General features: G+C 45.1%; 1 protein-coding gene across 1 annotated transcript in view; it reads right to left on the bottom strand.

Annotated features, from left to right (window-relative positions):
• Positions 1 to 13,080, bottom strand: part of MICAL1 (microtubule associated monooxygenase, calponin and LIM domain containing 1) — a 45,224-nt gene that overhangs the window by 9,860 nt on the left and 22,284 nt on the right. Inside the window, exons 8-18 of the mRNA XM_054979730.1 lie at positions 12,383 to 12,483; positions 11,128 to 11,385; positions 9,837 to 9,952; positions 8,213 to 8,339; positions 7,706 to 7,790; positions 5,938 to 6,085; positions 4,264 to 4,451; positions 2,950 to 3,059; positions 2,662 to 2,712; positions 1,024 to 1,198; positions 119 to 204 (exon numbers count right to left, since the gene is read on the bottom strand). Coding sequence (XP_054835705.1) covers positions 119 to 204; positions 1,024 to 1,198; positions 2,662 to 2,712; positions 2,950 to 3,059; positions 4,264 to 4,451; positions 5,938 to 6,085; positions 7,706 to 7,790; positions 8,213 to 8,339; positions 9,837 to 9,952; positions 11,128 to 11,385; positions 12,383 to 12,483 — 1,445 coding nt within the window. The remainder of the gene's footprint in view (positions 1 to 118; positions 205 to 1,023; positions 1,199 to 2,661; positions 2,713 to 2,949; positions 3,060 to 4,263; positions 4,452 to 5,937; positions 6,086 to 7,705; positions 7,791 to 8,212; positions 8,340 to 9,836; positions 9,953 to 11,127; positions 11,386 to 12,382; positions 12,484 to 13,080) is intronic.

The raw sequence follows: 13,080 nt of genomic DNA, 5'->3' as shown, positions 1-13,080 counted from the left end.
CTGGATGGTTGGGAAGTACTGTGGCCTTTTGGACTGACATACCAGGTTAATTACTAGCTGGATAGGAGTGGCCTTTTCAAGAAGCTGCTAATTCCAAAAGGGCAACAATCTCACTCACCTTACATGCTGCTTTCAAAGCAACTCTCCTGTCAGATACAGCCATATTTGTGGGGACAGCACTGTGCAGCATGCAGTAGAAATTACCTAAGGATGAAACAAGATTGCTATAATCAGGTGGAGAGAAACAGCCGGCAATTATGCCAGAACCAGAGCTGATTCCACAAGCTCTTTTATTCTGTCTACACAAACAGAATTGGTGCTGGGGGGACAGAAGCTAGAATTCTGCTTGCAGCAAGCTGGAGGCATAGTTCAAAGAAAAGTCACTAGTAAAATAAAAGAGAACTTGTCTGCACTGATGACTAAGCTATCCAGTTTTATCTGGTAAATATTCTCAGGTCTAACTGTCAGGATGCCATGCATATTCTCAATAAGCCACTTCACGGAGTTAGCCGTGTTAGTCTGTAGTAGCAAAATCAAAAAGAGTCCAGTAGCACCTTTAAGACTAACCAATTTTATTGTAGCGATTCTCGAAAGCTTATGCTACAATAAAATTGGTTAGTCTTAAAGGTGCTACTGGACTCTTTTTGAATATAATAAGGTCTTTATTGATAAATTGCCATTTCATACCTCTATGAAGTTCTTGACAGGAATGGTGATTACATACAAGTATCAAGCAGATAGACTTCAACCCCTCCCCCCTTTCTCCTAGCTAACCCAGCGAGAGAACCAGACAAGCAGAAAGATAAGCTATGTTATTTATGTGGATTCATGTGTTTCTCAAGGCCAGAGATTCTCAGGGAAAGCAGCTCTCCCAGGGAAAGAGATTAAGCAGAACAAACAATTCCTCAGTTTCTCACCCTCAGCCACAGCATCAAGGCTGACAGGTTCCCAACCTCCCCAGCCACAGCATCCAGTTTGACAGGTGCTCCTAACACCAGACACTAACCACCTCTATCTGCTTACCATCATCCTCGTTGAAGACATAGTCCCCCAGCCGCAGTGTTGTCTTACAGTGGTGGCACTTGAAACAGCCACGATGGAAGAAACGCCCCTCAGCACTGAATCGCTCTAGGATATACACATGTTCTCCACAGATGTAGCAGGCATCACTGCTTCGCCCAGGAGAGGGGGGGGGACTCTGTCAAAAGACCAGGTCAGAACCTTAGAAGCGGTTCAGGGATACCATGAATAGCCCTCATGTCTCCCTTTCTTTGACATATATGGCTATCAGTTCACTTCACATTGAGCCACGGAAGTATACAAGGCATCACCACAGATGAAATTCCAGTAACCTCTACCAGGAAAAGCAGCCATACCCTTAAGAAAGTGCTGCTTCAGCTAGCCAGTGACTCAAGGATCCAGAAGAGAAAAGGAATGTTTGAGCTTCTGGAGAAAGTGAGTTTTCAGTCTCCCTGCCAGCATGTAATTGCATCAGATGAGAGCTATAAAATTGTCAGTAATTGTCCCATTCCACCAGCCTCTTGCACATAGACCTGGCCTAACAGCTATTGCACCTGAGCTCAGTATACGCTCGAGAGCCAGTATCCTGCATCCTGTGCTCAGGAAGAATGATCATGGCAGTCCCCATGCGTATATGAAAGTGGTCAGACTTCACAAGTAGCATCCAACCTTTTATACATTGGTTGCTTGCTCTAAAGTATCCTTCACAATTACTAGATTATAGAATTCATATGCAGACAAGCTATATGTAACTATATTCAAGGTTTTGGTATTAACCTATAAAGCCCTATGTGGACTGGGACCTGCGTATCTTCGGGACTGCCTCTCCCCATATGTGCCCCAGAGAACACTTCGATCTGGAGAAAACCTGCTATTAATGGTCCCTGGCCCCAGGGAGGCCCGCCTAGCATCGATTAGAACCAGGGCCTTTTCAGTCCTGGCTCCAACCTGGTGGAACGCTCTGTCTTATGAGACCAGGACCCAGCAAGATCTGTTATCCTTCCGCCAGGCCTGTAAGACAGCTGTTCTGCCAGGCCTATGGTTGATGCTGGGCAGAGCCCCCACCAGCCAAATTGAATAGAACGGGGCCCTCCCTATGAGAACATCCACACCCCAAAAAATCTTCTTTTTAATGTATTTTTCAATGACGGTTTGGGTGTTGGACTGAGTCAAACTATTTCTGTGCTGCTTATGTTTTTAAATATTTATATTATATTTATTGTTGTTTTTAATTTGTGAAATGTAATCCGCCCTGAGCCTGCTGGTGTAGGGAGGGTGGAATAGAAATTGAAAATAAATAAATAAAATTATCTGACTGCTACACTGCTGAAGTTTCTCTCTGCACAAACCAAGGTTGCAAATGGCTGTAGCTTCCCAGCATGTCATATGTCGGAACTTCTTACTGATGAACCTCATGTCAATTCCTATAAGGCCAGCACCTTCCATAAGGGAATAGGATCATATATGAACCAGCCCTATATCAGAACAAAGGGAGGCAGATAAACACCAGAGGTTCTCCTCCTCCACCTCCAATTCATGATCCATCCTCCCAAGAACCTCAACATCTAGCCAAAAGAAGGGACTGATCTTGTCCAAAATCTTTCTTAACACAAGATGACAATCAGAGAAAGGAGAACTCACCCCAGCCTCTTGCTTCGTCCTCTTGGTTTCTGACTCCAGCATATTGCTTTCCTACAATGAAATGTTATGTCTTTGGATCAGCAGTAAGGCAAAATACCAGAGTGTGTAGTTTACAGAATCCGACACCCCCACTCATATTCCTTGCCTGCTGCGGTTATCGGATTAGCATCGTCTGGGAAAAGATCAGAGGCCAAGGGTCTGCTGACCCCTACAGAAGGCACAACTGCTGAAAACGCTGGGCCATGGCTTTTCAGCAACTAGCAATGGTCCATGAGCAGAGGGACTCACCAGGTTTCGTTTACGTGAGAGAGACAGACTTTTCTGGATCTTGCTGAGGAAGAGGATGGCTCCCCTGGTGCCACGTGGTGACAGAGGCTTTGCAGCTTTCTCTTCCAGTTCTGCAAAAGAACACAGTCTTTTCTATGTCAGAGGCTAACTTGAGAAATATGTACAACCTTCCACACAATCTCCTTATAGAAAAGAAACATGACAGTGGCAATTCCTCCATTACCACAGGAGATAATAATGGTAACTGATAAAAAATTTCCACAGGAATGAAGGTTGAAGTGGTTTGCCTCCCTGCTGCCATTTGGTTGTCCCATACTCCATGCCAACAGGCCACTAGTCCATCCCTGACCTTTCTTCTCCATATTGTTCCTCTGGTGTTCTCTATAAGCCCTTTGAGCAAAGAACATTGATTCCTGTACAGAATCTTCTCTAGTGTTAGTAGCTAAAAGACAGGTGCTGTTAAACCTTTAAGAATAGTTGGATGTTTTTGTTTGCTGCATATTTGGAAACTGAGGCAACTACTGGTTACAGATCTTTCCCTCCTTGGAGCTGAGGGGCAATTGCAATATGCACAATAAGAAAGTGGGCAAGAGCTGCATACCATGGCTTTATTGCAGAAAGTCCTTTACCATCTGAACTGCCATCAATGTATGTAGAATCTCCATGTTCTCATCAGTTTGCCATCAAGAACATTAAATGGGTGTGTACAATGATAGCAACCCATGGGGTAAGCTGCACAAAAAACATCTGAGGCATGGAGCAGTTCTCATCCCACCTCCTATTTGTGTTCACAAGTATACGGTCTAGTCATTCTTAGTTCCTAGAGTGTTGTATGCGTCCTTCTCAATCTGCATCAGAAGCAAAGAATGATCACGAGACAAACTGGTTTTAATATATATATTTTTAGATGTTTACCCTAGCTTATTTCAAAGGTTCAAGCTGAAAAACCTACCACCTTTTGCTTTGATTTGAGGCATTTTACAGCATGATTTTTCTAGCTAGTTCACCAATAGTCAGAAATTGTGCTTCCCCCCCCCCCCCCTTCTGCACATGAGATAGCAGCTTAAAACTGGCCCCTGGTATCAATGATACTACTCAAGAATTTTTTTCCAACATTCCGTTCATGCTAGCATGAATTCCTCAAAGGTACAATTCAGGACATGTCTTCTAAGCTATCCTTCCTGAACTGGTCCCTTCCCATACCACCCACTCCAACTGCAACACGGTGAAAAGGAAGCCAAGGCTCAATATAAGTTCCAAGATATGGCAGCATATATGGCAGCACACACAACTGGATCTCTTGAGAGTCACTACCTGGAGAGGTCTTGAAGGCATCATAAAACTGGCTCAGGTAAGTGATCAAACCAAGTCTGTCAGGCTCAGACATTGAAGCCATTTCGCTACTGGAGAGGACTGGAGGGATTCCTAGCTCTTGCTCTGCCACATCTAGAGCCATCTGGTTGTTCCCAATAGGATCATTCTGGTTCAGCAAGTTGAAGTCTCTAGAGACGGAAATTATAAGTTAGGGTGACTGATGGGAATGACACTTAGAGAAACTTTTTTTTTAACTAGGATCCACTGTAAGCTCAGAACTTTACTGGAGCTAGAAAGCAAAGCAAGTGATGATTGCTTTCAAAAATCAGACCATTGTTTGGAGAACAAGAGCATCAACAATTGTTAGCTGAAGACATGCAGCCTTGGTCTCAAGGTGACCCAACCACAACACACTCAGCTCCCCCACTCCCCTTTTCTTATTATTAACATCCAACCTGATTAAGAGTTCTGGAGAACTCAAAAGCTTACACACCATTTTGCATTATTTTAGTTAGCCTTAATAAAAGATAATATAGTGTGTTTGGTTTTGGATTTTGCTTTGGACTAGTGGTACAGCTGGCTACTTGAATCCCACGAAGACGGAGGTCCTGTATGCGGGTTGTGGGGAGATGGCTTTGGGACCCCGGCTTCCTACACTTGATGGGGCAGCACTTACACTGGCCCCGAGAGTTAGGAGCCTGGGGGTGATTCTGGATTCCTCCCTGAAGATGGAGGACCAGATCACTGCAGTTGCCAGGTCTTCCTTTTATTATCTTTGGCAGGCCAGGCAGCTTGCCCCTTATTTGTCTCCCCGTGACTTGACTACAGTGGTCCAAGCAATGGTCACCTCTAGGTTGGATTACTGTAACGCGCTCTACGCTGGGCTTCCCATGGGCCTGATCCGGCGGTTACAGCTGGTACAGAATGCAGCAGCGCGGGTCATTGCTGGAGCACCGGTGTGGGAGCATATTACATCTGTGCTACGCCAGCTGCATTGGCTACCAGTGGAGTACCAAATCAGGTTCAAGGTTTTGGTGTTAACCTACAAAGCCCTACGCGGACTGGGACCGATGTATCTGAGGGACCGTCTCTCACCATATGAGCCCCGGAGAACTCTCCGCTCTGGTGGAAAACATCTTTTAAGTGTCCCTGGCCCTAGGGAGGCCCGCCTGGCGTCGAGCAGGGCCAGGGCCTTTTCGGTCCTGGCCCCGACCTGGTGGAATGCTCTGTCTTGCAAGATAAGGGCCCGGCAAGATTTGCTTGCATTTCGCCGGGCCTGTAAGACAGAGCTATTCCGCCAGGCATATGGTTGACGCCGGGCGGTGCCCCCCCCATGGAGGGGGGGTTAAACCATCGCCCCTATGCGAACACAGAGGCATGTATGAACCACTATGCAGCATGAATTGTAATATTGAATGTTTTTAAATGTTTTTAAATGTATTATTTAATGTTTTAAATGTTTTTAATGATGTTTGTATTTGTTATCTGCCCTGAGCCTGCGAAAGCGGGGAGGGCGGAATATAAATATAATAAATTAAATTAAATTGCAACTTCTGTCTGAGTTTCAGGATGTCACAGAAGAAAATATTTGAACAGAATCCCATTCCAGTCCACCACTCTCCTCTGGCAGGCCATCAACACCCCCGTCCAGTTTTCCCCGCAATGGACACTCACAGAAGATCAGGTCGAAAGTGATGAATGAGGGCACAGAGGGCCAGGCCACTCTTCCAGGAGTGTGTGAAGTCCACCACCTTAATGTCAGGGTAACTTGCTGTGTTAGTTTGACACCAACTAAGGAGTTCTTCATAGGCTCTGTTAGAGTCTGGAGTGAGGATGGGGGAATTACGGAGAAGAGAGAGAAGGAACACACAGACCTCAGCATATTGAACATGTTGGGAACTGCAGACTGGCCTAAAGAGCCACTACACCCAATTCCCAGGATGTCTCGTCTTACAAGATTTCCGTAGTATACAAAGCAAGTAGCACTGCAGCTGGAGGAACAGTTGAGGTGCACCTTCTTAAAATCAAAACCCATGCAATGAAGGACGAGCCTAGCATGAAACAGCAATCACAATAGGTGGCACAGATCTCGTTGCTCATTTTTTCATATAAATTGTATCATTCCTTCCGATAAGGGTTTCTCATAGGGAGAGATCCTCCGGCTTCCTTTCTAAGCAAAATTAGCAGCAGTGAGGAGCAGTTAACATCATCTCAATATACATGCATCCCCTCTCTTATTCTCTCTCCCTTTTCTCCTTCTCACCCTCTCACACCTCCTTCCTAACCACAAGAAGACTTGCAGAACATTCCATCAGAAAGACAAGACAGCCAATGGAACAGACTGGGAAGTGGGAAACAGACAAATAGGAAAACATGGAGAAGCAGCAAGAGAGAACTGCAATTGACAGAGGCTGCAGGGGCGAAGACACTCTACATACATGCAAACATAAATGCTTATTCAGGAAGATGGGGAAACAGTTCAAGAGTCATGAAGAAATCGGCAGCTGTACAACAGAATGCCACAGTAGACGCAAGCTGTCACTGTCACAAAAACAGGTGCTATGCAGCAGAGGATTTTGCTCACAGAGGCTATCATTTTTAGGACACAAGACTCTGTGATACATCTGAAGAACTCACAATTTAAACTACAGAACATATTTGGGGGAAGGAGGAGGAACAGCATAAACAAGTTGTTGGAGATCATTCATCCAAGAATTCACGTGGTTTTAAATGTGAAATTCCAGTTCTTCTTAACTTTGCTATGTATTCTATTCTCTGCTATATCAGAGAACCTGGAAGTAGCTAATGTTAACACTGAATCTTTTTTTATAAAGACTGCCAAGAAAATCCTGCAAGCATCAGTCTGGGATGGTGCTGGTGGTTGTATCCTACTCCAAGGCAGGTGCCGGACTTGATAGTTCCTTGAGTCCCAAATCTATGACTATTGGTAGGGCTGTGTGATTTCTGAATGGAGTATTCTGTGTCTAGAGATTCTCAACACTCACTTGTTTTATAAAATAAGTCTTTTGCCCCATGATTATCAAAAGCAGAATCAGCAAGAAATACATATGCAAATTAACTTAACGAGCCTATGCATATCGGTCATATGATTCAACTTCCTTTGTCTGAGAGTTTTAAAAGAATCCATGCACGGAGTCCTACCTGTAGGGGAGCATTGGAATCACAAGACTTGTCCCCTTTCTCTACACCCAACAGATATGCTGCTCAGGTGCAAAGCAACATCTTAGATAAAGAATAGCAGGGAAGATAGCAGAAGAAATAGAAAGAGCAGGAATATCTGCAAGCAGCAAAGAGTCTGTATGTGTGTTCAGGAATGCAGGCACCATCGTGTCTAAGACTGGCAAGCAAGAGCAAGTGGCAGGTTTGTGGCAGGCGAATCCATGGAGCTGGTAGCCAGGGGAGCGGAGCCATTCAGACTTGCCTGTGCAGATTGCCTCTGGGCTAACCCAACTGCTCCTCTTCTTGTGGTCCACTTCAATTGCTCCTGTTGCATACAGGTGGCGAACCTGAAAGAATATGCATGGTCTTACTGCTCTCACTGATCACAGTTTGGATCCAGAAGCTGAATCCTCTAGTCATGGAGCTGCAGGGACAATTCCTCAGCCCCTCATCTTCTCCGTTTGGACAATGTACCATCCCCACTGCCCCCGTTCCACAGCCCCGTTCCACAGCCCCATTCCACAGCCTTAATGCCAGAGCAGCAGAAAGGGGCACTATTCTCCAGGTCCCATCAGAGCCAGCTAGTCTCCTTGCAAATTCCTAGTATCTTTTGGAACAAGGCTCAGAGGCATGCAAAACAGGCATGCGTCCAATTTTAAAACAGTGAAAAGGCTGAGATTTTGTAGTGGAAAAAAAGTTAAGAGAAGAGTCAGAAAACTCACAGGGAACATAAGTTGCTCCTCCATCACTAGCTACCCAGGAAAGTTACCTGAGAAGCTTTGATAGCTTGAAGGTTGATGTTTGGGTATCGTGTGGTGGGATCAATGCTGTACTGGCTGATGTTCTTGTTGGTGTTGTCTGGAGAAGTCTGTGACAGCCGCTGATACACGCTTTCTCTGAGTAGAAATTAAACAGGAATGTTCTCTCTTAAGCTTCTCAGCAGCAAGGCATATTGTGACTCTGAATGTCTCAGTATTTAAATACCTTCAGGCAAAATAATAAGCACCATCCCATCCTCTTCACCCTTCTTTCCTGCCTCTGTGACCGAAGGAGAATCATTAAGTTCTCCTGCATTTTCTTTTGCAGTGCCTCCAGGCACTGTTACTGTTACACACTGCTCTGGTGATCTCCTGGCTCTTGCTGGGAATTCTTATGTAATTTTTGTGTAGACCACCTACTCCTTTACGAATCCACTCGACCACTGTGGTCATCTTTGGAGGCCCTGCTTCAGATACCCCCGCTTTCTGAGATTAGATGAGAGGCAACCTGGAAGGGGGCCTTCTTGGCCATGACACAATACTTCTGGAACTCTCTCACCAGGAAGATTTGTCTGTCCCCTTTTGTTGCTGTCTTCCACCAGTGGGTGAAGACTTTTTTGTTTCATTTGGTGTCCCTCAGAGATCCCTCCTTCATTCCCAATGTTCTAATTGTTTTAAACCTTTTAATTTTTGTTTTTTATGTCTTTGTGTGTTTTTTTTAAACTCTGGTTTTGTTTTAATGATGTGTTTTGGTTGATTTTAATGGTTTTATAATGGGATTTTAGTATATGTGTTTTAATTTGTTAGCCCTTGGTGGCCCTTATGAGGGCAGAAAAGCAGGATATACATTTTTAAAATAAAAATAAATGTAAAAAATAGTTGGCAGTTGGAGCTGGCTTGAGACCCAAATGCAGTGCACAATTGTGGAGCTCCAGCAGGGACAACCACTGATCCCAAAGGAGCTGCTGGAAATTCTCCACTTTATTTATTCTGGTCCCTCATGCAGCAACAGAATTCCTGCAGTATTTCAAAGCCTTAAACTCAGAGTGGGCCCTTTGGTTGGCTAGGCAAGGAACGTAAGAGGCTAGTAGTACTGATTTTTTTAAAGAACAATGGTAGTGAAGTGGATGGAACACTGAATGTAGACTAGGGAGACTTGGATCCAAACCCCCAGTCAGGAAGGTAGACCTGTAAAGTTGCTATCTCTCAGTGAAAACTTCCTTATAAGGCTGTTGTAATGTCAAAAAGGGATTATTGGACAGTGGATCACCCTGAACTCACTTGAGGAAGGGATATAATAAATAACAGGAAGAATCACTGTAGGCTGTGTAGACAAGACAATGTGGAGCACAGACTTGCTGTCCGGACACTAATAGTTCAATGGTACAGTCCATGCTTGATGTTTTGAAGGAATAAGCTTCTGGAGCCATGAGTAGAACAGACCTAGTCCTTTTTCTGAGTCCCTGGATAGGTAACACTGGCTGACGAACCAGTTACCAACTCCACAAAAAGCCATTCCTGATATTTATATCTGTTGCCTAACACTGAACAAGTAACATAGAACTTCTGCCAAAAAAAAATGCTCCTCTTCCCAATTATTGCAGTCATAGACTATTCCATTTTAAGAGTGCTCACCTCTCAGCCAGTACGTCCAGAGGGGGTGTCCCCGAAGCCCATCTCTTTACCATCCAGGCAGCATCAAAGGCTGCCAGGAACCCTCTGCCTACACCGGTACCCAATGGCCAGAACGGCTGGAGAACACACACACACAAAGACAGAAAGAACAAGAGAAGTTTTGTGAGCCTTTAACAAAAAGGTCTAAAAGGTACAAACTGTATGGATGTTGTAGGAAATTGCAGTTCTAGAATGAACCTGACTGTTATGGTTATTTCACAGCCAACTCACGGGCAGAAAATTCTTGCTTTACAAGAGGTCCCCTCACCCACCCTCCATCCATTCCAGGTGTCAACTGGCAAGCTGAGCTCTACCAGATGAGTTGACTCATCTGTCGGGAGAGCTTGAGTACAAAGGATTAAATGCCAGATCAGACACAACAGGATCCCTAGCTGCTGGAAGGGCCTCCAGGCTAGACAGACAGACAAAAGCATGAGATTCTCAAGCAGTGTACACTCTCCCCCAGCTTCACCAAATTCAGAAGGAGAGATGTCTGCCCAGCAAGTGGCAGCAAATGCTAAACCCGGAGGCCTGTTGAAGAAAGAAACCCAGAAGCCTGTTGAAGAAAGATGCCTCTGGCAGAGACTACCTGCAAAAAAACAGAGGCAATCATGGAAGGCTTGTTCATCTGACCCGTGGCCATCCAACACTTAACCGTGCAAGATACTGAGATTGCCCGGACTGAAGCACGCTAGTACTCAGGATGCTTCCTGGGCCTAGGTTCCCTCCATCCTTCAGAGACTTCATCATGCAGTTCCCCTGATTGCATGCTTAAGACCCAGCGGTGAGAGGGAAGAGAACATTCCAGCTGGTACAGCATTATCTACAGAGCTTGCAATTTTGCATAACATTACCTGTGCACATCTCACAGAAGTCAATGGGAATTTATACCAAAGTACACTGTCAGAAAAATCCCATGGTGCTGGCTCCCTGGGATTGTATCACTGCAGACTGCAGGTTGGAGTTCACATGCTCTTCCACGTAAAACACAAATATGCACAAAACTGTATGATGAAAGCTACCACAAGGAAAAGCATGGTAGCCTACCTTTCCCACCTGCCAGGAACCGTTAATGTGGGGGGGGGCATTCAGTAGTGCACCACCCATTCCGAAAGTAATGGCCCAGGAGAGCTGCACCATGTGATCTTTATGAACTCATAAATTGGCCCTTGAAACGGAAATGAGTGTAAATTCCAAATGACAGCAGAGATGCACCCTTCCACGAGGACCGTCTCACTGAAGGGGGACTTACCTCCACCAGGCAGTCCCCCACCAGCCCAATGAGCAGCTTGGTCCCACGGCAGTCTCGCACTAGTGCTGCGTTCTCAGAGCGGTTCATGCAGGTGAAGTCAAACATGTCAACATCTGGCTTGCTGTGATGGTTCAGAGCAAACTCTAAGTTGGGCAGCTGGTAATTGGTAGAAAAACTGGCAGCTTCCTGGGCATACGCTAGAAGAGCTTCCTGGTTCACGTTCTCTGGAGACAGCAGGCTCTCCACGTCCAGCTTGTCCTGGAAATACCCACATGCCTCCCGTCATATTTCAATCTCCTTGAGCTACATTTGTTATTTATTTTATTTATTATGTTATTTATAGTTCATCTTTCTTGCTGAGACTCAAGGTATGAGTTAGTACAATCAATTTTAAGGATATTTCAATAAACAATGTAATATTGTCAGTGAATGCAAATAAACCTAATACAGAGTTGAAGAAATGCTGAAACTTAAGCAATTCTAAGACTGACACATTAAACAACACAGAACTACCTGGTAGGATCATACCCAAAGCAACACATAGCACACAGTAGCACATAGCAGTGAAATCTATGGACCTCTCCCTCTACTGATGCATCCCTCTGAGACTATTTCCATACAGTACAGCATTTTAGATAGCCTGACATGCAGAACGCTTGCTGGTTATGGGAGTTCCTGATACCTCCCCTCAAAAAGGTTAAGATGACCAATTACATTAGGACTTTGAATGCTCCGTACCCAAAATATTCAAGGAGGGTTACACTTCCAGCTGCCAGTACACATGCATTCTCTATGGTGGCCTCCACCTTATGGAACAGCCTACCTAAAGAGGTCAAAAAAGCTCCCACTCCTGGCTTTCCACAAACAATGCAAAACTGAGTTATTCAAGGAGAGAATGTATGTGTACAGGCAGCTGGAAGTGTAACCCTCCTTGAATATTTTGAGATATGGAGCACTCAAAATCCTAATGCAACTGGTCATCTTAACCTTTTTGAGTCGGGAGATATTAGGAACTCCCATAACCAGGAAGGGTTCTGCATGTCAAGCTATCTTAATATTTACCAATCAGACACAAGGACAAATCACTGGCAGGCATGCAATGGGCTATGTAGATTTTCTCAGATAGCTGCAAGGAACAAAGCAAATCCCCAAAGTAACTGCATCAACTTTAAAAGCACGAAAATTCAGAAAGTGGCTTTTTAATCTCTGTCCCTTCCCATATGGTCCTTATTAGAGTATGCAGTCCCTTACATACTTTTAAGATGACTCCTTTCTTTAGCAGGCTCTGCTTCTTGGCTGTCATGACGAAGTAGTGAGTGTCATCTTTATAATAGACAATGTTTTCCAAGTCAATACCTAGTATAGTTCAAAGACAAAAATAAAGCTATGGACATGTATGTATGTATGTAAAAATACCCATATCCCGAAGGTAACCTAAATTGTATGTTGAGAAAACTTGAGCTGTACAAAATACTCTGAATAAACTAGTTTGCACAACTGGTCTTACTTTTCTAAGAAATCACCAAAGAGGTAAGAGTTTAGACGTGGGCACGAACGGGGGTGGGGGGGGTGGGGATCCAAACACCCTGTTCATTGTTCGTTGCCATCCATGAACGACGAACAATGAACAGAAGTGAACATGTCCCCTTAATGAACATGTTCGGTATTTGTGGCCCTTGTCAGAGGGACGAGGGGACTCCTCCCGGCGCTGCGGGGCTTCATTCCGCCTGCTGTCAGAGGGACGAGGGGAGTGCCCTTGTCCCTCTGACAGCGGGCAGAGCCGGTGCCACAGGGCTTCATTCTGCCTGCTGTCAAGAGGGATGAGGGGACTCCCCTCGTTCTGACAACGGGCAGAGCCGCCACCGTGGGGCTTCATTCTGCCTGCTGTCATAAGGATGAGGGGACTCCCCTCATCCCTCTGACAGCGGGCAGAGCCAGTGCCGCCGGGCTCCG

Source organism: Eublepharis macularius, chromosome 5 (assembly GCF_028583425.1).
Source record: "Eublepharis macularius isolate TG4126 chromosome 5, MPM_Emac_v1.0, whole genome shotgun sequence".
NCBI lineage: Eukaryota > Metazoa > Chordata > Lepidosauria > Squamata > Eublepharidae > Eublepharis > Eublepharis macularius.
The sequence above is the reverse complement of the archived record's forward strand: the minus strand, read 5'-3'. Positions and strand labels throughout refer to the sequence as shown.